Source organism: Chrysemys picta, chromosome 1, assembly GCF_011386835.1.
Source record: "Chrysemys picta bellii isolate R12L10 chromosome 1, ASM1138683v2, whole genome shotgun sequence".
NCBI lineage: Eukaryota > Metazoa > Chordata > Testudines > Emydidae > Chrysemys > Chrysemys picta.
In genome coordinates, this window is record NC_088791.1 from 90,713,536 (window position 1) to 90,740,979 (window position 27,444).

Genomic DNA, 27,444 nt, shown 5'->3' on the forward strand with positions numbered 1-27,444 from the left:
TGGGGAGCCCTACAGGCCTGTGTGATTGGCCGGCGCGGTCAGTCCCAGAAGTGATGGATTCGTCACTGCTGCCCCAGGCCCCACAGTCCCCTAGGGATGGCCCTGGGCTTTGGTCCCTCTCACCCAGGGCAGTGAGGCTCAGGCGACTCAGGCTTCGGTCCCCGCTTCTGAGGTCATGTAGTAATTTTTGTTGTCAGAAGGGGATCGCGGTGCAATGAAGTTTGAGAACCCCTGAAGCTGATTGACATTTTTCTCTCTCTAGGAGCAGACAAAAGACGTCTCAATAGATACACGGAAGGGCTATGAGCAATATTCATGGTTCAGGATGTAGAATGGTCATCGCCAGGAAGGATAAAGAATTCCTCTCACCACGTCGTGATACTGCAGGGTAATACTCATTATTTATTACTTTTTTAAAAATACCTTGACTTTTTAAATACCACACGGAAAGATCCATATAAAATACAAATCGTGCAAAAGAAGAAGAGAAGAAACAGTTCAACTGCATATACAGGGAACAATACAGCTACAACTCCCCTATCCCAGCAGTACCAATTTTCGAAACAAAAACACATATATGTTTATTGCAGTTTCTGTGTGGCTCAGAAGTTTGTCTCTTTCACCAACAAACATTGGTCCAATAAAAGCTATGCCCTCACCCACCTTGTCTCTCATATATGTTTACGAAATATGCTTCATTAATATGTGTGTGTCTGTCCTCCAGCGTGGCAGCACTGTCTTCTACTGGCTAGACTCCCAGACCTGCTCAAATGGGTTTGAGCCTTTTCCCTAACAAAGCTAAATGTTACACTAAACTACAGTGGTGACTTGTCCATAGTGTCTTAGCATGTTCCCCTCTAGTGGCTGCAGCTAGAATTGCAGATAGGCTATAAACCCCATGTTGGAATTATTAATAATATTTGAAAGTATTAATAAAAGACTATTTTAACCATAAATTCCTTTATAAAATCCAAAGGCCACATGGTACTTATACAATTGCTCTAGACATGTCTAAAAAGCCTAACTAATAAGCAATTGACTACATCCAAACAGTAACAAAACATTTATAAGCATTTGCTCAAGATACTTACAAACAGGCTAAGCCCAGGGGTGCTCAGACCCATATTGGTCAGCTCCAATGTGGTCAGGCAGGGATTTGCAATGAACCATTTAAGACTTTACTTTTTATACTCTTTAACAAGCAAGTGATGTTATTTTCAATTACCGACTTCATCTAAAGACCAATTTGAGACCGTTCACCCTTAGGCCAGGTCTACACTAACCCCCTAATTCGAACTAAGGTACGGAACTTCAGCTACGTGAATAACGTAGCTGAAGTTCGAAGTACCTTAGTTCGAACTTACCTTGGTCCACTCTCGGCAGGCAGGCTCCCCCGTCGACTCTGCGGTACTCCTCTCGCCGAGCTGGAGTACCGCAGTCGACGGCGAGCACTTCCGGGTTCGACTTATCGCGTCCAGACTAGACGCGATAAGTCGAACCCAGAAGTTCGATTTCCAGCCGCCGAACTAGCGGGTAAGTGTAGCCAAGGCCTTATTTCCAGTCTTAATGCAACTAAAAACTACAACCTGCTTTCTTCCCCAGGCCTTTCCTCCCCTCCTTCTTACATCCCTACAGTTTTCCCATTGCACCTTGGCTCACAGAGGCTTTAACATAGGAAAGGTTGTGTTGGCTCATTTTAAGACAGATTATTTTTGTTTTATTTAAAACCATGTGCACTCATGCCTACTGGTCAGAGGCCTTCTTTTTAGAAACTTCCCTTATCTCATCAGTTATTCTTTGAACCAGACAGCCGCCCGACTTCATTCCTTCTGGCCTTATAATTTACTATTTTCAAGGCTTTCCTTCTAGTTGGTAGTCAGGGCCCTTTTTAACAAAACATATATATACTTAACCAAACTTAAGCTAACACTAATTCTTTAATTTCATATTTATCCTACTATGCTGACTATTTTGCTATCACTTGTACCATTGTGATTAGCTAGTTTGACTACCTGGATAACACAGAGCATAGGACTTCCCTGAATTAATTGCTGTTTGAACTAGAGCATATCTTTTAGAACATATCCAATCTTGATTTAAAAATTTCCAGTGATCAGGGATGCTGGGACAATTTATAGAGCCATTGAACCAAACTGCAAACCCTGCATATGAAGAAAATCACTTCAAGCCGGAGGAGTGGCAGCACCCCCTCCACCTCAAGTTCCAGTAGTTATGCCAGGGATGAAGAATCCGCCATGACCCTTGGTAAGTTGTTCCAATGGTTAATTATCCTCACTGTTAAATATTCGCACCTCATTTCTAGTCTGAACTTATCTAGCTTCAACTTCCAGCCATTGGATCTTGAAGAGCCCATTATCACATTTCTGTTCCTCATTATAGTCTGTGATCAAATCATCTCTTAACCTTCTCTTTGATAAATAAATAGATTGAGCTCCTCAAATCTTTCGCATATTTTCCAGTCCTCTCATCATTCTTGTGGCTCTTCTCTGAACCTGCTTCAATTTTTCAACATGCTTCTTGAATTGTGGGCACCTAAACTGGACCCACTATTCCAGTAGTGATTGCACCAGTGTCAAATACAGAGGTAAAATAACCTCTGCACTACTCCAGATTCCCCTGTTTATTTGTCCAAGGATCGCCTTAGCCTTTTTGGCCACAGTGTTGCACTGGGAGTTTATGTTCAGCTGATTATCCACCACAATCCCCAAGTCTTTTTCAGAATCACTGTTTTCCAGAATAGAGTTTCCCATCCTTTAAGTATGGCCTGTGTTCTTTGTTCCGAGCTGCATGCCTTAACATTTGGCCTTATTGAAATACCTATTGTTTACTTGCACCCAGTTTACTAAGGGCAGGTCCAGACTGGAAACTTTAATCACTGCAGCTGCACCAATGCAGCTGTGCTGCTGTAGCACTTCTTGTAAAGACGCTCTAAGCCAGTGGTCTCCAACCTTTTTAGGCCCAAGATCACTTTTTGAATTTAATAGCAACCCAGATCTACCCTGCCCCTTCCCCAAGGCCCCGCCCCTTCTCCGAAGCCCCACCCTGCTCACTCCATCCCCCCCCCCCCCGTTGCTCGCTCTCCCCCACCCTCACTCACTTTCAAGGGGTTGGGGCAGGAGGTTGGAGTTCGGGAGGGGGTGCAGGCTCTGGGCTGGGGCTGGGGGGTTTAGAGTGTGAGAGGGGGCTCCGGGCTGAGCCTGGGGCAGGGGTTTGGGGTTCAGGAGGGGATGAGGGGTACAAGGACTGGGAGGGAGTTTGGGTGCAAGGAGGGGGCTCTGGGCTGGAGCAGAGTGTTGGGGTGCAGGAGGGGTTATGGGGTGCTGGCTCCAGGAGGGAGCTCAGGGCTGGGGGTTTGGGTGCTGCAGGCTCCCACTGGGCAACACTTAGCTTGGGCGGCTCCCAGGCAGCGCTGCAGTGGGGCTAAGGCAGGCTTTCTGCCTGCCCCAGCCCCACACCACTCCAGGAAGGGGTCAATGCATCCCTGCGGCCCCGGGAGGTGGGGGGGGGGCACGTGGCCGCACACTATCCCTCTCTGCAGGCACCACAGTTCCCCATTCCTGGCCAATGGGAGCTGCAGAGGCAGTGCTTGCAGGCAGGAGCAGCATGCAGAGACCCCTGCTCCCCCTCCTGCGGGCCCGCAGGGGTGTGCTGGTGGCTTCTGGGAGCGCCGTGGGGCCAGGGCAGGCAGGGACCCTGCCTTGGCAGCAGCGGGCAGCCCCACTGCACTGCCGGAGATTGCGATTAACTGGGAGAGTCTCCAGGATTGACCAGTTGAACGCGATCGACTGGTTGGTGACCACTGCTCTAAGCAGACTTTGGATTTACATTTATACTTAGCACAGTTATCTCCTTTTTTGTCTGATTGTGAGTGGTTCCTCTCCCCCACAACTTCCTCAAAAATATTTAAAAGTTTATATTGCACCCATTAATGTTTTGCAGTAGCTTTCTAGCTGCTATAACTTATTGTAGCCTGGCTTGCCTAGACACATTGTACGACCAAAAAATCCACACAGCATAGGTGCTGGAACTAAGGGTGCTGCCACAACCCCTGGCTTGATGTGGTTTCCATTATATAGCAGGTTTACAATTTGGTTCAATTCCTCTCAGCCTCCGCCCCCCCCCCATACAAATTGTTCCAGCACCCCGTCACACAGAGCTGATTCCCCCCCACCCTTCTTTCTTTCTTTTTTTCAGTGGGAGCCCTGAATTTGCACTAATAGGGTCTATAGGTTATTGATGAATAGACTGAAAATGTTAGGGCTGAGTTTAGTATTTTGTTAGCATATTGTTTGTGATATTTGATAGACTAGTTTCAGAGTAACAGCCATGTTAGTCTGTATCCGCAAAAAGAAGAACAGGAGTACTTGTGGCACCTTAGAGACTAACAAATTTATTAGAGCATAAGCTTTCGTGGACTACAGCCCACTTCTTCGGATGCATATAGAATGGAACATATATTGAGGAGATATATATACACACAGACAGAGAGCATAAACAGGTGGGAGTTGTCTTACCAACTCTGAGAGGCCAATTAATTAAGAGGAAAAAAAAACTTTTGAAGTGGTAATCAAGCTAGCCCAGTACAGACAGTTTGATAATAAGTGTGAGAGGATGGGAAACTCTATTCTGGAAAACAGTGATTCTGAAAAAGACTTGGGGATTGTGCCACAAGTACTCCTGTTCTTCTTTTTGATAGACTAGGACATAGATTTCATTATATTATACGTTTCCCACTAATTCCTCTTGGTCTGAAGTTCAGTCCCGGGAGAAGGCAGATGGATCTGAAACACTTTTAACTGGCAGGCAAAGATCTTCCCCTGCTTTGCTCATTAATCTGTTTCATGAGAATCACACAACACTGTCGTTCACGTATAAAACGGGACGGATCTGTTCATGTTTTTCTTTTAGCGCTGCAAAATTTTGCCAGTGTAGCCCCCGCGGGGGTCCGTGTCCGAATACGAAGGAATTGAGATAAGGAGTTCGTTTCGTTGGCCCAATGGCTGGAAAGCACCCGGATCGCAAAGCTGTTTCAGCTCTTGCAGGCCTGTGCCCCGCACTGAGCTCTGTCACCCAGCAAAGCATCGGTGCACGGAGAACACGCAACTCTTTTGTCTTTGCAACATCAGCAGGTGGGTGGGATCGGGCAGATCACGGCACCCGGGCATCTCACTAAGTAGGCGAGTCACCCTGGGGGCGACCTGTACCCGCGCAAAAATTCTTCTCACATTAGCAGTGAGGACCCGGGCGTCACCCCGGATCGTTATTTTCCTTACTCATAAGTTTAAGGCATACCGAAAAGCTGCAGCGGCCGGAGAGGGGAGCCGAGACGAATGCTACTGCAGTCAGGGTGAGCAAGTCGGCAGTTCCACCCCGAATCCAGGTCAAGCCAGGCCGCAGTCCTAGACCCTCCTGATGCTTCCACCCGTGTCTCTTTTCAGCGTGAGCGATGTTTTCGGGGTAGAAATCGACCAGGGTAACCGTCGTCGCGTATGTAAATGAGAGTCTTTGGCCGCACAGGATCGTGGGAACCGCGCGCCTTTCCTTCTCGTCCTCTTTGCAGCGCGCGCCCGGCAGGGGTCGCGCGACGCAGCGCCGTTGCCGCGCGGAGCTGGGCGGGGAAGCGGAAGCAGTTTAGTCTCATGTCCGGGCCTCGCTCGCTGCGTCTTGTCTCTGGGCCCCGCGACAAGATGGCGGACCTGTCCCTGGACGAGCTCATCCGGAAGCGCGGCGTGACTGTGAAGGGGAGGTGAGCGGCCGGGAGCCGGGACGCAGCGCGCCGGGGCGGGGAGTCACCGGCAGGACCCCGAGCCCCACTATCGCCCCGGCCCCGGGCCTGTTCCAAAACCGCCCGCCTCCTCTTCACACCCCCGACTTCCCATTGGCTTAGTCGCTGTCCCCTGGGACCCCTATCTAGATGCTAATTGGCTGGCCTTGTTGTCAGTCAGAGCCGGAGGGGGGGGTGGAGATTCGGGGCGGGGGGCAGCTGGGGAGCGGCAGCTTCTTCCCCGCCCCCCCCCCCCCCGGGGTGCAGTCGTCCCCCCCTCCCCGCGCGTGCGGAACCGGCCTCTCCCGTCTGGGGCCGGCAGCCTGGCAGTGCCATGGGGGCCACTGAGCCCCTAGCGCGGGGGCCGCTGTGCCCTCGGGCGATCGGCGGCGCTGCCACGGGGCGCTTTGGGGTGCCCTGCCCTTTCCCAGTGCTCCCCTAAGCTCTCCAGCTTCCTGCCTCCGCCTGCGCAAGCCCCCTCCCTGCCAGGGCAAAGGGCTTTGCTTGGGGCTTTTATCCCCCTGCTACCTCCCAAGACTGCTGATCCGCTGTTTTCCTCTTCTCTCGGCCTCCCCTACTGCGGCTTTGTCTACACTGGAGAACTGAACCAGGCTAAGCATAAAGGGTTCAGCAAGTCTACACTAGCCGTGCTGAAAGGATTCAGTAACTGTTGCAGGTTTGCCCTGCAGCCACGCTAGCATACACTGCTTTATGTGTAGGACCTCACATTTTCTGTGTTCTTGGGTACCCTGCCTGCAGTTCCCGGCACAGCTCCCAGAAGCAGTGGGACATGGAAGGACTAGTTTAAACATTTGGGCTAGTCCGCACCCACACTGGCAGGAGTTCAGGCTGAAATGATTCAGACTAAACAGCAACAAAGAGTCCTGTGGCACCTTAAAGACCAACAGATGTATTGGAGCATGAGCTTTTGTGGGCGAATGCCCACTTTGTCAGACGCATGTTCCAATACATCTGTTAGTCTTTAAGGTGCCACAGGACTCTTTGTTGCTTTTTACAGATCCAGACTAACACCGCTACCCCTCTGATACTCGGATTAACAGAAATTTAGATCTGAAAAATCATAGTCTCCTTCGTACAGTTGATATCACACCCGCAAAACTATTCAGCGTACTTGTGGATGTGAACTGTTATAAGGTAGTTAAGAGGTGAGAATGATTCTTAGCATAGCAAGTATATATCTAGTGTAGACAAGGCCTATGTGCCTTCTTGATTTTCCTGCCCAGCTACCTTCTCCTGTGGCAGCTTTTGGCCTTCCTTTTTGCCTCAGACACTTGATGCCCCTCAAGGCCCTGTCCATGCTTCTCTTCTCTCTCTGTGCTCTTCCTAGGCAATACAATCTACTCCCATGGTTTTAGTTTGGGGAGAGATTAGACTTGAACATGTGCTAAGGTGGATGAGTTGAAGTCTACACTGTTTTGTCTAGCATCATCTTCTAAAACAGGTTAGCTTACGCATATTGACTAGTGCAGCATTTCTCAACCCATGGGTTGGGTTGCAAGAAATTGGGTTGCGAGAATGTTTCAAAGGGTCGTGTGGCAGCTCCTGTCCCACAGGGCTGACTGGGCTCGCCTCCCTGCACCAGGCACTACAACCTCTGGGGTCCCAGGGCCCCGCTGTCATGATGATGGGAGCCTCAACAGTCCAAATTTGAGTGAGCCACGCTGTAACCCTATGAGCCAGGTCAGAACTCCACTCACAAATTTGGTCCAGTCCCGGGGGCAGGACCAAACCTGAGCAGCACTGTAACCCCAGAAGTTGCAATGCCTGGAGCGGAGAGCCAAACCCAGCCAGCCCCACAGCACAGGAACTGCCACTGTGGGGTGAGTGCTGGGCAGGACCCAACCCCCCCCGGGCAGGATCTGACTAAAACCACCCCAGGACCTCCACCCCCAGACTATTTACTGGGTTGCGACAGGTCATAAACATTTACAAATGGATCCTGAGCCTCAAAAGATTAGGAACTACTTGGCTAGTACATTTTAACACACTTTTAAATCCTAGTCTAGCCAAGGCCTTGGCTTTGTCCCTTCATTCATGCTTTCCTGCATGCTTGGAACTGTCTTATGCAGTTTATTACACCAAGCACTTCCTCTCTCTTTCAAAACTCTTCTTAACAGGAATCCTTTCAACCTTCATTTGCTCAGCAGTAATCTGTCAACAGCATCCCTTACTTGAACATTTGTGCCTTGTCTATTTCTTGTTCATGGTGTCTGACGTAGCTTGTAAGCTCTCTGATCCGGCTAATATGCCTTACTTAGTATTTGGCAAGCAGAATACATTTGTATTACTGTATAATACTGTTTAATAGAGGCTTGCAAGATTGTCATGAAAATTCAAAAGTCTAGGCGTAAAATCTGCTTGCCCACTCAAACATTATGAAGGTGATAACTCTTATGTTATTTGTCACAATCAAGCTGTTAAGTAGAATTTGTAATAACAGGAACAGAGTTATATGGAGTGATGTGGTTACTGGTTTCTCCTGTATTAGGGCATCATTCAGTTACTTCAGGAGTGATTCTCTACAGAAAAGTGACAGTCATCATACCACTTACTTTTTTTTTTTTTTTAACCCTTGCTCTCTTGAAAACACTGATTTAACTTAATCCTCAATACAGAGAATCCTGACTGATTTCAACAGCATTAAGTAGATAGCAGTCTGTATAATTCTGCTCAGATGCTAATACTGGAATTGGGTGAATTGAAGTGAGAATGGCGTAAACCACTCACACATCCTAAAATCCGAGGGTCATGCAGTTCAAGAAAACATAACTTGTGTCTGTCTGACAGGAATTCTTGAAAAGATGTCAGTACAGGTTAATTTTGTTTTTCTACCAGGCATATTGTGTTTCAAAGAACATGTTGACGGACAAGCTGAATCCAAAAGCATGGAAAGCTGTTCCTGTCCTTTTGATCCTTGCATGGTTCCCCCAAAATAAATAACCGTTGAAGTCATAAGGGCTTTGATGGGAGCTGCTGTATGTTCAGCATTTATAGCTGCTTAAGTATGGACTTAGGAACCCATTTTTAAAAATCTTGTTGTTTTGCCTTTTGCATATCATATATCTATATATATATATAGCGAGAGAGAGAGTTTATAAATCAGCTTATAAAACACCTCGGACCTTAGATTAAATAGACTATTGGAATATCACTCTGCTGCTGTTCTGAATATGCACGTGCATACGTGGGGTTGTGTTTGGGAATACAGGGTTTTGTTTGCACCAGCAGAAATGCTTCCATTAATGTTACAACCCACTTTATCAGCCTGAAATTTCTTTTTCCAGACTGAACAGCAGACCAGTATTTGGAGGCATTCGATCTCGAATTGGGATTCAGCAAACTCTTCTAAGTAGACCGACGCCAACCATCAGCTTCCAACGGACGTTTGATGCCCGGCAAAAGATTGGCCTCACTGATGCCCGACACAAACTGGGAGTTAAAGATGCTCGGGAGAAACTGCTTCAGAAAGATGCTCGGTTCAAAATCAAAGGGAAAGTGCAGGATGCCCGGGAAATGCTGAATTCCCGCAAGCAGCAGAGTGTGCCTGCTGAGAAGGTGACCAAAGTGATAGATGCCAGAGAGAAGATCAGCTTGAAAAGGAGTGCTCCTACTGCTGCAATTATAAGTCCAGCCGTGGGTACAGTGACCCCAGCCATGAAGATCACCAAAACAATTCAGGTAGGTAGTCACTGCTATCCTATCACTCAATCCCCACCATCTGTGCTATGACAGGCCAGTTACAATGATACCGGTTGGATAGATGAATCCAAATGCTCACAGAGGAGGAGTGTGGGAACCATAGTGATGAATTTTAACCCAGACACTGAAATAGGCATGCCTGGTTTTATGCTGTCTGTGGATTTTTGGTATTCAGAGTGTTTTCTGCAAAATCTGAGCTTTCATGTAATCAAAAGTTATTCTGGTCCTTCTAGTTGCCAATAAAACCTTCTACATGTGACCAAGGCAGCGTTCTGAGTCTTCAGACAGACTGAAGTAGTAGCACTGAGAGGTATGAAGCACCCTCATCTTGCCCAGAAAAAATCTGAGGAAAATATAGGTATCGTCATTAACTCCTACACTGCTGATCATCATAGCAAAACACCCATCTGGACAGCGTGGTTGGATATTCTGTTAATTGGCTAGGACTCTCCGCAAGAATAAGATTACAAGTTAGAATATGCAGTTATTTGCATTTATAACAGATATCTACATTTTTTGTCTTCGTTTCCCCCATCTACTCTTCTATTCCAGCCCTTTTCCAGCACAAGCTGATGATGATCTGTTTTAGCAGGAAAGTTCTCGTTTTCAGGAAGTGGCCTAGTTACTTGACAAATTATAAAACTCAGATTTTGTCCCAGTTTCAATATAACCAACTGATTGGCCTGCCATCTTTCCTCTGCTCACTGAACTCTGACTTTACCCCCTTGCCATGGGTACAACCTTTCCCATCCACCCTCAGGCAGAAGTGGATTAAGATTTATTGGGGCCCTGGGCACAAAGAACATTTGTGCCCCCCATGCTCCTCCCTGCTAATGGGCCCTGCCTCATGCTCCTCCCTGTCCCCTCCAAGGCCCTGTGGCCTGGCTGGAAGCTGTGGGGAGTCCTGATCCCCCTGCCCAAGGTAAATGAAGAGTCCAGGACTCCCCAAAGCTGCCCAGGCTCCCTGGGTGGCTCTTCGTACAGCCTAGGGTGACCATACATCCCAATTTGGCTGGGACAATCCCGTCTTTAAGACCTGCCCCAGATGTCCTGAGTTTTTTTGGCAAAACTGGGCATTTGTCCCATTTTTTTCTTGCCAACTGATCATCAGTTGTCAAGAGTAAACGGGATAAATGGCCAGTTTTGCCAAAAAGGGAGTGGGGCGGGGAATGGTGGTGCTTGGGGGTGAGCAGCAGGACCCGGGCCAGCCTCGCACAGGGAGGCAGGGGGGAATATGCTCACCGGGCTCTGGCTGCCAGCCTGGCCAGCGGGTGGGGCCTCGGGAAAGAGGAGGAGCAGGGTGGCAGGACCCTGGAGGGAGAGGAGAAGCAGGGGGCAGGGCCAGAGTTGCAGTGCTCCTGCAGGAGCTCTCACATTGGCCGGTGCTCCTGGGCACAGGCTCTGTGGACCTGTGTGGTAATCCACCACTGCCCTCAGGTAACTTGAATCTCAGCTAACCTTGCTGGACCCTAGTGCCACTTATCACCTGCCAGGCTCCGCAATGAACTACACGTGCACTTAGTGCAGTGAGTAGACCCCGATGTCACTGTAAAGGAAGAGAGGATGCTGGACAGCTAAAAGGAAAGGAGCTGGGAGAGAGCAGCAAACCACCGCACATGATAACAGGCACTTACAACCTGATCCTGACCCCTTCTGTCTGCTAAACTGTCCTCCTCCTCAGGACGAGCACCAAAGCTACCAAAACCTTTTGCTGAATCTCTTACCTGACCACTCTTCTCAGCTAAAAAAACAACAAGGAGTCTGGTGGCACCTTAAAGACTAACAGATTTATTTGGGCATAAGCTTTCATGAGTAAAAACCTCACTTCTCAGCTGCTTCCCATGTCTGCTAGGAAAAGCCATTTCCCCCTTGAATTTGGAGGACTGAATAAGACTCTCTTTGGAGCCCATTGATCTAGCTCTTTCCTCATCTACAGGTTTTGCTTCAGAGCATCCTAACATGCTCCTTCCTCAGAAAGACCAGAGAAATTGCATATTATCTCTGTAGAGTTCCCAGTCCTTGCCAGCCTGGGGAGTGAGAGACTGGACCAAAGGATAGAGGCTGGCTCTCTCACATGGTAGTGTGATACATTAATCATAGTACAGTAAAGCTTCCCATAGTCTTTGATTATTCAAATAGTTGACACTTACAGCAATCCTTGACAGTTAAGGTAAAGGGTTGTGTACAGAGCTCTCAGCTGTGAGGCATTAGACTCTTGCAGTGCACACTATAAGATTTAAGTGCCTTCTGAAAACTTGGTCTACTTTAATGACCTTACTGATATTTATGACTGACTCCTCTTGCCCTACAGAGCTGACTAAGGAGTAGTGCAGGGCTTCTCAAACTTCATTGCATCGCGACCCGCTTATGACAACAAAATTACTACATGACCTCAGGAGTGGGAGGGGTGGAGCCCGAGTCCCGCTGCCCCTTGTGGGGGGGAGCTCAGACTTCAGCTTCAGCCCTGGGTCCCAGCAAGTCTAATGTTGGCCCTGGTGACCCCCATTAAAATGGGATTGCAACCCACTTTGGGGTCCCGACCCACAGTTTGAGAACTGCTGGAATTGTGCATAGTAGAGTTAAAAACTGAACATGAAATCACATAATTAAAACCACAGAGGAAATCCTACACGTGGTCTAAGATTCTTCCCAGGTTTTGCCAAAATTCCCAGCTGTTTGCAAATGTCCCTGCTCACAACCCACAAACTAAACTGTCCTGGTCCCATCAGGCAGACAGCCATGTTGCCTTGGGATGCAAGCTTGTCAGATATCCGAAATGAATGGAAGATTGAGCTTGATCATTACCTGAATGAGAGGCCTCTAAGGAAACCTCAGGGTGCTGCAGGAAGTGGTGTTGGTGGTTTAGTAAGGAAGACATTCTCTCTGAATCTGAATCAGTGTCAGAGTATAGAGCTAGAGGGAGCTGTGCTGCGGGAGATGCTGCCTTCTAGAAATGCAAAACAGGCTCTGACTGGTTGTGATTATTAAAAGTTCCCATGCTACTTTTGCAAAGGGAGTATTAACTCCATTGTCCCGGGCAAGTTACATACTGCTCTCAAAGATGGCTGCTAAACTGTTAAGATACCCAATATTCCAGAAAAGGAGCCTTCAGTTATGGAATGGTGAAGTTGTAGCCCCTGGGTTTATTCCAGTCACGCAGGGTAACTGGTCAGACTGCTGAAAGGACCGGCTGTACCATCTTGTGCAGCATTAGATTCAAGCAAAACTTCATACTAGAACAGGGCTAAGTTCATACTTGATATAGAACAGAACTTTTGAATTACTTTGATCCTTAGGGTGTAGGCTTCTGGGCAGTACCATAAAATGTGGTTATATGCACGGTTGCTCCCCACAGCACCAAAGAAGGGCAGTCTGCAGATCCTGTCACTTAGCTGTATTTAATATTTGTATATGCACAAGTCTGATCTTAGCCTTGTAGGTTTTAAATTCATCTCCCACTAATCTTGAGCCAAAGCTCACATAATTGGCAGTTATAAATCCTCTACCTAGGCCTTAGCTCTTAATTCCTTTGTTGTTTTGGGCTGGTGCATCATGCTGAACACTTACTACAGAAAAAAAAATGGATTCTGCATTATTCTGTCTCTTCCGTGCCTTCTAACTGAGGCTTTGTCTCGATGTCCTACCATGTCGTGCCATGGTGTATAGGAGAGCAGGGGTGAGAGTCTTGTTTAAGTATTCTTGGAATGAACAAATGGCTGCCCTGTTTTGAGATTGGCAATGGCAGATTCTGGTGTTAATACTTTGGCTGTTTCTTTCCTCTGATATCACAGCAGAAGGCTGCAGCCCCAGGACACTCTCATCCTGCAGGAATGAGGATCAATGTAGTGAACAACCACACACAGAGACAGGTGAGTTCCATTCACTGGCAGCATTGGTACTATCCACTTGTTATTATGTGTTTTCCCCAAGGATTAGTAAATGTGATGGGGCATCTTTCATTTTCCTCTGGGTTCCAGTACCTTGGAAAGGGAGGAATTTGAAAGTTCTTTCACAGCTTGACTCGTGTGCCTTCTTGTAAAGAAGGCAGGAGGAGGAGAGGTCAAATAAAAGGGGCCTTTTATATTGTAGCTATTGTACATGACAGTTCTGAGAACACAGGGTGGTTTTTCCAACTTTTGCCTTTCTGAATTTTAAAATTTCTTTGCAGAATCCTTTCCTGTCTCCCTTCCCTCCAGACTGTTGTGATAAAATCATTGGTAATATTGCACCAGATCATGCAGTTGGTCCATCTTGTCCAACATCCAGCCTGCTAGGCTGGATCGGGATTGTGATTTGTTCATAAATGACCGGGTGTGTTATGTGGGGGGTTCACCTTTCTCAGAAGTTCTGAATACTAGTCCCTGATAAGGCAGGATGCTGGATCAGGTTGACCAGCGTTGTGATTTAGCCTGGTAGTTCCTGTGTTCATTAACTGAGCACACCTCCTCTGGAAGTCTGAGGGAGACATCTGGCACTCTGTACTGTCACTTTCTTTACCATATTTGCATTTGAAAGCTTTAGCGCCAGCCAGACTTGTAACATTCTCATCACCTTGGATGCTTTTCTCTCTCTTCTTCTGTAACCAGGCTCTTGTTTCTTTTGGGGTTTTCCTCTACAATATCTCTCAAATCTATTTTTTCCTCTTCATAGCTATGGTAAAACCTTTTTCACGGCTTGGTCATCTCTTGCCTTGATTAGTGTAATTACCTTCTCTCTGGCCTTCTTTGGTCTTACCTCTTAATTTACGCCCAGAATGCCATTGCTTAGAACAATTCTTTCTTCCTTTCTTCTGGCAATGTTGCTGCATTCCACCAACTTTCCCTTTCCATCCACATCAGATACAAGCCCCTTGTCCTCATCCTCAGTGTTCCTCACAACTCCATCCCTACCAACACTTCTGCTCTCATTTCATCCAACCATCCCTCTTCTTATAGTCCACAAAGAGTGGAAGAGGGGAGGGATCAGTAAGGAAATGTACCTAAGTGAAGTCAGAGAATGTAGAGATAGAGTGAGAAAGGCCAAAGGCCGTGTAGAGTTGGACCTAGCGAGGGGAATTAAAAGCAATAGTAAGAGGTTTTACAGCCACATAAATAGGAAGAAAGCAAAGAAAGAAGAAGTGGGACCGCTGAAGACTATTGCCGGAGAGGAGATTAAAGACAATCTAGGCATGGCGCAATATCTCAATGAATATTTTGCATCGGTGTTTAATGAGGCCAATGAAGGTATTAGGGATACTAGCACCACTACAGAGGGGCATTCAGGATGGGGGATTACCGTATCCGAGGTAGAAACAAAACTTGAACACCTTAATGGGGCTAAGTCGGGAGGACCGGACGATCTTCATCCAAGAATATTGAAGGAATTGGCGCGGGAAATAGCAGGCCCGTTAGCTATAATATTTAATGAATCTGTAAACTCGGGGGTGGTCCCGTTAGACTGGAGAATAGCTAATGTGGTTCCTATTTTCAAGAAAGGGAAAAAAAGTGATCCGGGTAACTACAGGCCGGTTAGTTTAACATCTGTAGTGTGCAAGGTGTTAGAGAAAATTCTGAAAGAGAAACTAGTTGAGGACCTGGAGATTAGTGGCAATTGCGATAAATTACAACATGGTTTTACGAAGGGCAGATCGTGCCAAACGAATCTGATCTCCTTCTTTGAGAAAGTAACGGATTTATTAGATAAGGGAAATGCGGTGGACCTAATATACCTGGATTTCAGTAAAGCGTTTGATACTGTACCCCATGAGGAATTATTGGTTAAACTGAAAAACATGGGGATCGATATGAAAATCCAGAGGTGGATAAGGAATTGGTTAATGGGGAGAATGCAGCGTGTCGTATTAAAGGGTGAACTGTCAGGTTGGAGGGAGGTTACTAGTGGAGTGCCTCAAGGTTCGGTTTTGGGACCCATTTTATTTAATCTATTTATAACTGACCTCGGAACCGATTGCAGGAGTGGGCTGATAAAGTTTGCGGATGATACAAAGGTGGGAGGCGTTGTAAATTCGGAGGAGGATAGGGATATCCTGCAGGGAGACTTGAATGAGCTTGTGAATTGGAGTATCAGAAATAGGATGAAATTTAATAGTGAAAAGTGTAAGGTGATGCATTTGGGGATGACTAATAACAATTTTAGTTACAAGATGGGGACGCATTGGTTAGAAGTAACGGAAGAGGAGAAGGACCTAGGGGTCCTTGTAGACCGCAGGATGACTGAGTCGACAATGTGACGTGGCGGTGAAAAAAGCCAATGCTGTCTTGGGATGCATTAGGCGAGGTATATCTAGTAGGGATAAGGAGGTCCTGCTTCCGTTGTACAAGGCGCTGGTGAGACCTCATTTGGAGTACTGTGTGCAGTTCTGGTCTCCCATGTTTAAAAAAGATGAACTCAAACTGGAACGGGTGCAGAGAAGGGACACTAGGATGATCAGAGGAATGGAAAACCTGTCGTATGAAAGGAGACTAGAGGAGCTTGGGTTGTTTAGTCTGACAAAGCGAAGGCTGAGAGGGGATATGATTGCTATCTTTAAATATATTCGAGGGATTAATACAAGGGAGGGAGAAGAATTATTCCAGCTTAGTACTAACGTGGATACAAGAACAAATGGATATAAACTGGCCGTGGGGAAGTTCAGGCTTGAAATTAGACGAAGGTTTCTGACCGTCAGAGGGGTGAAATATTGGAACGGCCTTCCGAGGGAAACGGTGGGGGCGAGGGACCTGTCTGGTTTTAAGATTAAGTTAGATAAGTTTATGGAGGGAATGGTTTAATGGTAAAACATAGTAGTCAAGGAAAACCAAGCAATGGTAGGTAAATAGTATAATGGCTAACAGGGGTCAGGATGGAGACTCTTGCCTATATGCTCGGGGTCTTACTGATCGCCATATTTGGGGTCGGGAAGGAATTTTCCTCCAGGGCAGATTGGCTGAGCCTCTGGAGGTTTTTCGCCTTCCTCCGCAGCATGGGGCAGGGATCTCTAGCAGGAGGGTCTCTGCCGATTGAAGTCACTAATAACAGGATTGGGGACTTCAGCAGCAGAGTCCAGGGAAGGGGTAGGGACGGTTTTATGGCCTGCAGCATGCAGGGGGTCAGACCAGATGATCATAATGGTCCCTTCTGACCTTAAAGTCTATGAGTCTATGAGTCCTGCTGCATCTCTTGCCTTCATGCTTTCTTCATTACTGCACCTTATGCTTGGAACAGACTCCTATTTCCTGTGCCCAACCAGAACCTGTGTCCTCCTTAAACCCATTTCTTTTGCAGATCCTTTCTTCACCGATCTCTACACTTTGTGAACTGTTTCCCTGAGTATAGAATCACAGAACTGGAAGGGACCTCGAGAAGTTATCTAGTCCAGTCCCCTGCACTCATGGCAGGACTAAGTATTATCTAGACCATTTCTGACAGGTCTAACCTGCTCTTAAAAATCTCCAATGATGGAGACTCCACAACTTCCCCAGGCAATTTATTCCCGTGCTTAACCACCCTGATGGGAAGTTTTTCCTAATGTCCAACCTAAACTTCCCTTGCTGCAATTTAAGCCCATTGCTTCTTGTCTTTTCCTCAGAGGTTAAGAACAATTTTTCTTCCTCCTCCTTGTAACAACCTTTTACGTACTGGAAAACTGTTATCATGTCCCCTCTGTCTTCTCTTTTCCAGACTAAACAAACCCAGTTTTTTCAATCTTCCCTCATAGGTCATGTTTTCTAGACCTTTAATCATTTTTGTCGCTCTTTGGACTCTCTAGTTTGTCCACAGCCTTCCTAAAATGTGGCGCCCAGAACTGGACACAATACTCCAGTTGAGGCCTAATCAGCCCAGAGTAGAGCAGAAGAATTATTTCTTGTGTCTTGCTTACAACATTCCTGCTAATACATCCCAGAATGGTGTTCACTTCTTTTGCAACAGCGTTACACTGTTGACTCATAATTAGCTTGTGATCCACTGTGACCCCCAGATCCCTTTCCGCAGTACTTCCTACGCAGTCATTTCCCATTTTGTATGTGTGCAACTGATTGTTCCTTCCTAAATGGAGTACTTTGCATTTGTCCTTATTGAATTTCATCCTATGTACTTCAGACCATTTCTCCAGTTTGTCCATATCATTTTGAATTTTAATCCTATCCTCCAATGCACTTGCAACCCCTCCCAGCTTGCAAACTTTATAAGTGTACTCTGTATGCCATTATCTAAATCATTGGTGAAGATATTGAACAGAACCAGACCCAGAACTGATCCCTGTGGGACCCCACTCATTATGCCCTTCCAGTATGACTATGAACCACTGATAACTACTCTCTGGGAACGGTTTTGCACCCACCTTATAGTAGCTCTATCTAGGTTGCATTTCCCTAGTTTGTTTATGAGAAGGTCATGCGAGACAGTATCAAAAGCTTTACTAAAGTCAAGATATACCATATATCTTTGTGTTTGAGTTGAATTATAAGCGCTTTGGGCAGGTATCTTGGCTTTGTGTTTTGGAAACAACCATATGCATTTATGCTTCCCCTTAAAAACAATATTGGCTACAATGTAATGAAAGTATTTGGGAGTTCCCCATAGTGTTGAGCGTAGGGATTCAAAGCATCTAACGAAGCTTGGAAATGAATTGTTCATTCAGCAACAAAGTATGTCGACCTCCTCAGCACAGTGTTTTCTGGGACTGGACAGGCATCTAGCGTGTTGAAGAATGCAGTTTATTCAAAAGGAATTTTGGACTCTTATGCATTTGGCAGTCATCTGCTTACCAAAAAGTCATGTACATATGCTTTAGGCTGATAGCTGGCAGGATGCTAAGGAACAGCAGGCACTAACTCTTCACTGTATTAATGTTGTCCATGAGTCCACATAATATCTAGGGATTCAGAAATCTCTGTGTAGCTGCAGTATTTCTGGAGAACTCTCTTTGCTGTGGCATCCCTGAGGAAGAGGTCACATGCGAGGGCATTCTTGTGTTCACTTGCTTTTTGAATCAGATTTATCCAACCTCAGCTCTTTGTCACTGAGTTGTGAGGGCAGGAGCAAGGCACAGAGAGGGGTTGTTGCTACCATCTCTCTGACAGTGAGCAGGTCTGTTCCTCAGAAGACTGGAGATGGGGAGAGGAAGGTGATGGGCAAGGTGCCATCTAAAGTAAAACCACGCCCTTGTGAGACTATTGTTTGCTTGCTGTTTGTCTTTAGGGCCTGTATGACATGGAAGATGATGATGAAAGCGTATCTCCCCTTCCTAGCAAACAGATGAAAATCACCACCACAAACAGCTTCCTGCACAACGCGGTAAGGGAGTGTCTCAACAGTCCCCACCACACCATGCTCACCTTGGGTGGACACGCAGGCTGCAGCTTTACAGGGCTTATGTTCTTTTAAAGTATGTAAAAGATCCCCTTGGAATGTGTTTGCCCTCAGCCCCTCCCTTCCCTTCATGCCTGTGCTTCCAGCTTTACCTTGCAGGTCAAAGGAGTCCCCTTTGGGCTCCATACAGTGTTACAAGCCAGAATGACTGCTTACCGTCACTGGTAGGAGATTCCTGCATGTTGGCTTTTGGCTGTCTTCCCCTTGTGGGGAATAGTTCCTTGAACCTGGCTCATCATTGCCTGAGCATGCGAGTAGTGGAAACTTTCTGGTCCCACTGATCCCAGCCTGGACAACTAGAGAGAGAGATCCTCTTGCATTGCAAAATTGCAGCTGGCTGCCTATCAGCAGGCACCAACGATCTGGGGGAGGGTGGAAAAGCAGGCAAATAGATGTGGCTGTCCTGGCGCACGCAATCTGGTTTGGTCCATCTAAGTCAGTGCTGAATCAATGCCACTTAACTCCTGGAGTTGCCAGCATCTGACTAAGATTTAAAACTGAGCTCCTGACCACTTGAGGTCATTAAAAATTCCTGGATGTTTTTTTGCAAGAGTAGAGATGTTAGTTCCAATACACTGACCACATTCCAAGCATGATCATTATATTCTGCTGACCTAAAACTCCCCAAGCAGCTTGCAACTGGAGATGTTATTCTTCACATCTCTTCCTGTGATACTAGGTTAGTGTTTCTGGAGAAGAATGGCCACTGCATTCTAGCCCATAGATAGTTGAATCTTAATGGATGAGTGATCTCTGCAGGCAGTTTGAAAAATGCTTTGGGATCTTCAGGATGAATGATGTAAAATGAAAATCCTTCTTAACTGAGCTTTACTACTGCAATGTGAAAACAAGTACCTTTTAACAGTGCTTGTCTGCAAGGAGTGGTGACGACTGTCTTTTAGGCTAAATGCATCCCTAAGTGCTTTAGCTTATTTTCCCCAGCCAGGGATGGAGCTGCTGAGAGTCTCCAGTAGCACATAAAGTCGTCGGACTGGGAGAGTGTGACAGCAACTCAGTGTGTGTTGGTAACTCTCCATGGCTATTGCTGCCTGAAAAGGGGTTTTTGATTGAGAAGGTTACATCTTTCAAGGATGCTGTTATTCACCCTTTGTTTAGGCTGGACTGAGTGGCAATAAGTTCTCTCTTTCCAAGACGGTCCCCCTCACCAAAGTGGTCCAGAATGACACCTATACAGCCCCCCCAGCACCTCTTTCTCCCATTCGGACAAAGGCCCTGACAAACATGTCCCGGACCTTGGTGACCAAGGAGGAACCACCAAAAGAACCAGCACCTGTTGAGGTGAGTACAGGATAAGGGGTCTGCCTTCTATTGGAGACCCTCCACACCTCTAAAATCTGTCTAGATGGGCTGGAGGGAGAGCTCGCCTCGACATCTCCCTCCCACACCCTCAACATGGGATTTGTTACTTAGAGGGTCAAGCCAATCTAGGTGATTAGAACCCACTTCCAGGCATTTTAAAGCTGAATCTGTCTATGAATCCTCATTTATTGCTAAACAGTAAGAAGAGGGAACGTGTGGGCTTCCCATCTTGATGCTTTTGTTGAATTTTCTGTCCCCCAGAAGTCCTGGCAAAATCCATGTTACTAGGATAAAAGATAAGAAATGGGTGGTTACTTCGACACCAATGGTGACTTCAGGGACCAGTGGGATTTAACTGACTGTTTACATGTGCAGGGCTAAACTAATTGTCACACTTGGGGTTGAGATGGAAAAACTACTTCAGAGACCTATCAGCAGGAAAGATGGGCTTTATCTGCAAAGATCAGTTGGGCTGGGTTTGAGGGAGCTTAGTACCGTCTTAGTTTCTCAACATTGTTTTTTCCCCTTTCCCTTCTCCCATTTGCCTTCCCTAGGGCCCTATTTGCTTCAGTTTATTCATGCTTTCTCTGCCATGATGTCTTCTCTGATATCTTTTACTCTGTCCTTCTGCATATGATATGCTCTTCTTTGTGTTGGCAGCCGGTGTTCAGCCCTTTGGAAGGTACAAAGATGACTGTGAACAATCTGCACCTCAGAGTCACAGAGGAAGACATTGTTGTGAGTGCCATTTATTGCTGAGCTCTTTGTGGCTAGAATTTCCCCCATGTCCCTCTCCATAGATTTGATTGCACTAGCCACATTTTGTGTTGGTGCAGGGGTTGGCATTTGTTTTTTGGAAGAGTTCTGAGAGTTCCCTACCTTCCACTTCTTAACCTTTATGCTGAAGAAAAATCCCTTTTAGGGTGCATTGAGACCATCTCTAGTTGGCTGGAGGAGTTGATATCAAGGGATACATGGCATTGTTCTCACCCTTCTACTGCCCACCCTCCACACCCAAAACCTCCACAGCACTTCCACATAGTAAGCCTCCCTTGTGCTCCCAGCCCCTGAGCACTAAACATAGGCCCCCGGCCGATTAGAATTTTAATTCATGTTCCTTTCAGAAATGAAAAACGTGGAAATCCTTGTAATCCCACTTTGGAAAAACCTTCCTTTCTCCTTCAGTTAGACAGAGGGGGGTTATTGGATTTAACTCCAGTTATTTCCTATGCTATGAATTCTTTCAGTTATTTCCTATGGTATGACTAAAGTAACCTTGAACGCTTCATCCCCATTAGGGTAATCTGATTACGGGCCCCGAGACATTTTGCTGACGTCGACCATCCGCAGACACTGCCCCCCGCAGCTCCCAGTGGTCGCTTTTGCCATCCCCGGCCAATGGGAGTTGCGGGAAGCGGCAGCCAGCACATCCTGGCGGTCTAATGCTTCCTGCAGCTCCCATTGGCCAGGAACGACAAACCGCAGCCACTGGGAGCTTCAGGGGGCCGTGCCTGTGGACGGTCAACATCAGCAAAATGTCTCGCTGCCCACAATCAGATTACCCTGATGGGTCGCAGGTTGCCCACCACTGACTTATATCATAGTAGGTATCTCTAGATTGCTAGCTATTTCACTCCCAGAGTCTTGAACTACTCAACTGTGGATGTGGGGGCCCTCTTTCTGAGCCTGGCCCACCATGGTAAGACCATCAGATCAAAGCAGTAACTCTAATGTGGCACTGACAGCAACCACAGCCATGACCTTCTGTCTGTCCTCAGGAGCTGTTCTGTGTGTGTGGCGCTCTAAAGCGGGCCCGTCTCGTGCACCCTGGAGTGGCTGAAGTGGTTTTTGTGAAGAAGGAAGATGCCATCACAGCATATAAGAAATACAACAACAGATGCTTAGATGGTAAGTTTGAGGCTGGAGTTGAAGGTGGGGTGCATGAATCAATCAAAGGCTTTCCAGCTCGGTGCAGATTTCAGACTGTAATTCAGAGTCTTCTGGTGCTGCTCAAGGAGAGTGTGTGTCAGGAAATGCTACTGAGAGCTGGACGAAGGGGGCTGGGGTTCAATGCTACAGGTTTTATGTAGGTAGTTGAGTATCTCCACTGTCCATCAGCGTTGTTTTCAAAATCTATTTCCCTAGGGGAGAGGTCTAGCTCAAAGGTTGCATCTGGCTTCCGCTGAAGTTAAAAACACAAAATTCTTCCCACCAGATAAAACTATTGGTGCATCTAATCCAGTATCCTGTCTCTGACCCCAGCCAATGGTGGACACTTCACAGGAAGGCATAATGTCCCTGCTTGTGTAGTATAAGGAACCCCTGTTTTTTGCAAAGGCCTCAAGGCACATCCAAAGCAATTCTGAAATATGCAAAAATGAATATCAGTCTCTGTACGGATTTTGAATAGTACAGTGATTCAGCTAATACAATTTACTGATGTATTATTGTAGATGGAAATTCATTGCTGACTCTAGATGGTTATTCACTTGCTCTTTGCCCTTGAGCTTGAGGATTGATGGCTCTTGTAACTTTATCCTAGCGAGCAAAGTCACTTACGGTGCAAGCAGCTCAGAACCGGAGATTCTCCTGCATCTTTGCTAAACCATTGCAGCCTACTCTGTAATTGCTCGGCCAGCTGTTATGCCGGTGCTAGAGTGTTGTAATTGCATTAAGCTCTTACGCTAGCTCCGCTGCTGCTTGCAAGTGCTCTGACTTTGCCATGACTCAAGAGTGAAGCTGCTGTCTCTAATGGCTCCCCACAATTCCCCAATGTGTGGGGCTGCGTCCGCTCACCTCTGTCTGCACGTCAGTGTAATACTTCTGGGGTCTTGCCTTGCTGGGGATATGAAATTTGGTTTTGGGTTTTTTTTAGGGCAGCCAATGAAGTGCAACCTTCACATGAATGGGAATGTCATCACATCAGATCAGCCAATCTTGCTGTAAGTGCTCAGGGTGGAAGAGCCAAAAGAATTTGCAGGTTCTGTTTTGGGGAGGACTTTTTGAGGTGAGGTGCAGGAGGAAAATTTTTCCATGGTAAAATCTTCTCACAAGAAAATCCTCGGTAGCCCTTTCTCACCTACACCCCTTCAGCTGCACCTAGTGCTGGGTTGCAGCCGCTGCCTTTCCACTCAAGGAAAACAAGATGGGACTCCTTCCACAGCCCATCAGTGCCAGCGTTCCCTTCGCATGCACCTGAGTTGAGTGTGCTGCAGTCTGTTTCCATAGCATCCGTAGCCCCTGCTGGCTCAGGAATGAGAGGCTGGGACCAGAACCCTTCCACGGCCGAAAGCATATCTTAAGCCACGCCCAATGTCTTGGAGGGGGAACAGTAGCTTCTGAGGCTGCTCTAGACTTATTGTAATGTGAGGTTAACTATTGTGTCTGTTTTTCATCATGCAGTCGATTAAGCGACACCCCCTCTGTGAAGAAGGAAGTAGAACCACGGCGGTCGAGTGCAGCTGCCTCCTCAAATCCGCCAGCTGAGGTGGACCCTGACACCATTTTGAAGGCGCTCTTCAAATCCTCGGCGGCCTCTGTCTCTGTGCAGCCCACAGAATTCAAAATCAAACTCTGAGAAGAGAAGAGTGGAGGCGAGCAGTGGACTGGAAAACTTGCTGAAGGCATGGAATGGGGAGAATCACGTGGGAGCGCAGGTGTTACTGTGTTTGCCCACCTTGTGTTTTTTGTTTTCTATGATCGCTACCTTCCTGTACAGTAGTGTTCCCTCTCATGTGTGTATTTTCTGTTTTCATAGTTGGAGTTTTCTTCCACATTTTTCCAAGAGAATAACCTCCCCCTTCTGCCAGTGAGATATATTACCAAGCATAGACCCATGTAACTCCCTCTTTTGCTCTACGCCCCCTTGTGGCCAGCTATTAAAAGTGCACCTAGAGACTTTGAGGGAAGAGGAATGATAAACAGAACCTCTTGTCCTCCGGCTAACAACCTCTGACCGAAAGGTGAAGCCCCTCTGTTATTATCGCTTGATACCAGATTTAATTTTTAAAACTGCTGCATTTGGGGTGGAGCCAGGTGTGATGCTCGGAAGCAAGTAGCATTTTGACAGTTTTATCTCACGTGCACCTGGTAGGATACAACTTCTGCCTGGCTGTTAGATGCTTTGCTGATCAGCAGCTGTGACACTTGGAGGCACTGAGAAGAATCCAGCTCCCCTGTTTATCAGCTGATGGAAGAGTTTGGGCTGTGGGGAGGATATATGCACAAGTGCAGACATACCGCATCTAATCTGCTGTCACAGTTAAGCCTCTGCTATTGTCCTGGTGAAGTTCAACATTCAGTAACACACTGCGGGGGAGAAAATAGCTCAGGCTTCTGTGTAACGTGAATATATCCGCTCCTTAGGGTACCCCAGGGTGATCTGCCCGTTCCTTCCTCTTTCTGGACTAACTTCATGTGAGAGCAGGGACTTTGACCAGAAACACTAGAAATCAAGTGTTTCCCTTCCAATTAGGTTGAATCATATCATGTTCTCCCAATCCCTGCTGTCCATGTAGGGACATGAGCTTTTTTAGTGGGTGGGGTGGGGACTGGGAAGTCCTTCTAGCATCTCCAGTCCAATTTTATGGAGAGGAGTGGGTTGGGGAGTAAGTCATGTACTAATATGTAGGAAATAATCCTCTTGTCCACCTGCTCTGAAGTAGTATCAATTGTAAAAGGGCTCCACGTGAGCTATGCTTGGCTGCTATGCAGAACAGCTGCTCATGTACATGGGCTGGAAGGATGGTAGAGGCACTTCATGACCTCAGAGGGATAGCTGTTGGGAAACCAGTGTAAGGGATACAGCAGAGAGGAGAGCATGGAAACCAAGCAAGCCCCAGATAGAGCCACAAGAATGTACCTTCCAAGGAGGGACTGTTTGTTTGTGATGAGCCATTGGCCACTAGGTGGCACTTGCCGTGCTCCCACTGTTAGCATAGCATTAACCCAGTGAAAACTGGGAAATCCAGGTAGCTCTAACTCTATTAGTTTCAATTGTATTATGAGAAAAGAGGGAAGTGAAAACCACCCCAAAATCTGGCTGAAGTTTGAACTTGATCCTTCCAGCTATGAAACTAACCAATTCTAGTCAGCACTGCTGACATTCTTTAGTGAACTCTGTCCAGTACCATTGTAGATTCAGACTCCATTTCTTGGTGGACCCTATGTTTCTTTTGCACTTTTGTTTTGTGCAAACTCTTTGTTCTGTCCGGCGGCTACAAACCATTCCTCTCTCATGCCATATCACTTGTAGCCATGGAAAGAACTGAGAACTCAACAGAACTTGCTTTTCTGAGTACTCATTGTATCTGGAAAATAACTGCAGTTATCGGGGATGCTTCTTGTGAACTGCAAGTGTGTGGGGGAAGGGTTTAAGACACCAATTGTTCCTCTTTTAGATCACCCGTCAGACATCTGTGTTTTAATAAAAGGGGGTGGGAGAAGGGAGTGTTAGGGGTGGGAGAAGACTATGTATTATCTGTTTCAGAATAAATGTTTGTTATACAGAGATTGGATTCTAAACTTCTTAAGACACTGAGGAAATTGACAGAGGCCAGGTCAGTTGAACTTTGAATCAAGCCTACTGCTTCAGTGGTAGAAAGAAGTTGGGAAGTCTCAAATCAGTAATGTTGGTTCAGTGAATGCCATACATAGTTAAGCACAAGGTGGGGCAGTGGGAGGAGAGTGCAATCCTGGCTCAACTCAGGCAATTGGTACTAATATGACAAAGCCTTACAACTTTGGTGCTGAAGTTCAGCCCAGCTCACTATGTCAGCAGAATTATTACCAGCTGATAGTGATAGCTGGCTGCTGTCCTATGATGTGAAATGAGATTGGTTGTCTTGGTCTAATTTTTAGTAGCTAGGTAGCCACACTAACAAAATGGACACTGTCAGTCCACATTATTGGCAGCTTGAAGGCAAAAGAATGAATGGAGCTTTGAGACTGAACAACCCTCAGGGTTGAAATATATTGGTGAGATGATGTGGAGAAACTTGCATTGCTGCTGTCTCCTCCATACCTGTTCTGAGAGAGGCCTTCAGTTTACAGGTCTTGTAGATATCTTTCAGGAGCACTAAGCTCACAACAAACATTTAATTAAAGAGTAGATCCTAACTATGCACTGTCTGACCCTTTTGGCAATTCTCACTTCATGGAGGTCTACAACAGTTGTAACAATGGAGGGGAAAATCTGTTCCAGTGTTCATTTACACAGTAATCTTTTTGGAGCAGGGACAGCACCGAGCCCAATGGGCCCTGAACCCGAGTAAGGTCTTTTAGTGCTACTGCAATATAAATAAGGCAACAAGAACTTGGGAACCTTACACAGTAGCACAACTGTCCTGCCTGCCTCGGAAAACTTTTGTCTGTCCTTTTCTCCCAGTAATAATATTTCTATCAGGACAGAGGAAATGTCTATAAGGCCGCTGACCTTCCAGGTGGTGGAGTGTGTGTGTTTGATGAGAACCACAAGAATTCCTGTGCTGCATCCTTATTTTTAAACATCCATATGTTCTGTGGTGGTGTATTTACCCAGCCCATCATGGCCTCCTTAGGACAGGAGACTTGAGTTGTCTGCATTGCAAAGCCTCTTTACGTGGATGCTTACCTTCCTTTTCCCATTTGACAAGAAACATGGTGGTCTTCAGCCTGGCTAAGACCATCAGGACTGTGTGGAGCAACAAGCCCTAGAACTGCCACTGACCACTAAGCAAGCATGTAAACAGAACCTACATGGTGACAAGCTTTCAAGGTTTATCTTCCTGATAAAAATGCAGCCTCAAGGCTCCAAAAGGGTTTGTCACTACTATGAGTACTGCTCCATGGACACAAACCTGCAGTAACACTAATCCTTTTAGGGGACTGTTTCCCTGTTGATCCACAGTTAGTTCCGAAGGCAGAAAGGCATGGTGCATTCTGGTGTCTCTGTCTAAAAATGTTCTCCATAGTAGTTTATTATGCAGTTAACAAGGAGCTTTCTGGTTTTATACACTAAGCCTTGGCCACAGCTGGAGAAAGGATACAGGACTAGGTGGGTCACTAATCTCCATATTTTTGGCATAGGAAGTTCCTTTACTGTTAGGATGATGTGAATGTAGACACATGGATTAATGATATTTGTTTAAGGAAGAGGTTTATTAAGAATGGTCACATTATTAACATTGTGATCATAGGTCAAACCTGGGATAATTTAACTGACATGGAGATTTATTTAGAAGGCCATGGCACACTTCTATTCCCCTACAGCCCAGAAGCTCAAGGCTGAC

At 46.6% G+C, this 27,444-nt stretch overlaps 1 protein-coding gene and 1 non-coding gene across 3 annotated transcripts; one reads left to right on the top strand and one right to left on the bottom strand.

Annotated features, from left to right (window-relative positions):
* Window positions 1-5,161: 5,161 nt before the first annotated feature.
* Window positions 5,162-5,311, bottom strand: LOC112060285 (U12 minor spliceosomal RNA). The gene has a single exon (XR_002889591.1). It is a non-coding gene; the product is annotated as a U12 minor spliceosomal RNA (small nuclear RNA).
* Window positions 5,312-5,573: 262 nt separating this feature from the next.
* Window positions 5,574-25,685, top strand: POLDIP3 (DNA polymerase delta interacting protein 3). 2 transcript variants are annotated; one of them, XM_005293055.5, is made up of 9 exons: window positions 5,574-5,767; window positions 9,091-9,484; window positions 13,297-13,374; window positions 18,686-18,781; window positions 19,973-20,155; window positions 20,837-20,914; window positions 21,955-22,084; window positions 23,052-23,118; window positions 23,579-25,685. In XM_005293055.5, the coding sequence occupies exons 1-9, from the start codon at window positions 5,661-5,663 to the stop codon at window positions 23,751-23,753; spliced, it is 1,308 nt and encodes a 435-aa protein (XP_005293112.2). In that variant the 5' UTR covers window positions 5,574-5,660; the 3' UTR covers window positions 23,754-25,685. The 2 variants fall into 2 exon arrangements, with proteins under 2 accessions (XP_005293112.2, XP_005293113.2); XM_005293056.5 differs by having other exon boundaries at window positions 13,300-13,374.
* Window positions 25,686-27,444: the final 1,759 nt, after the last annotated feature.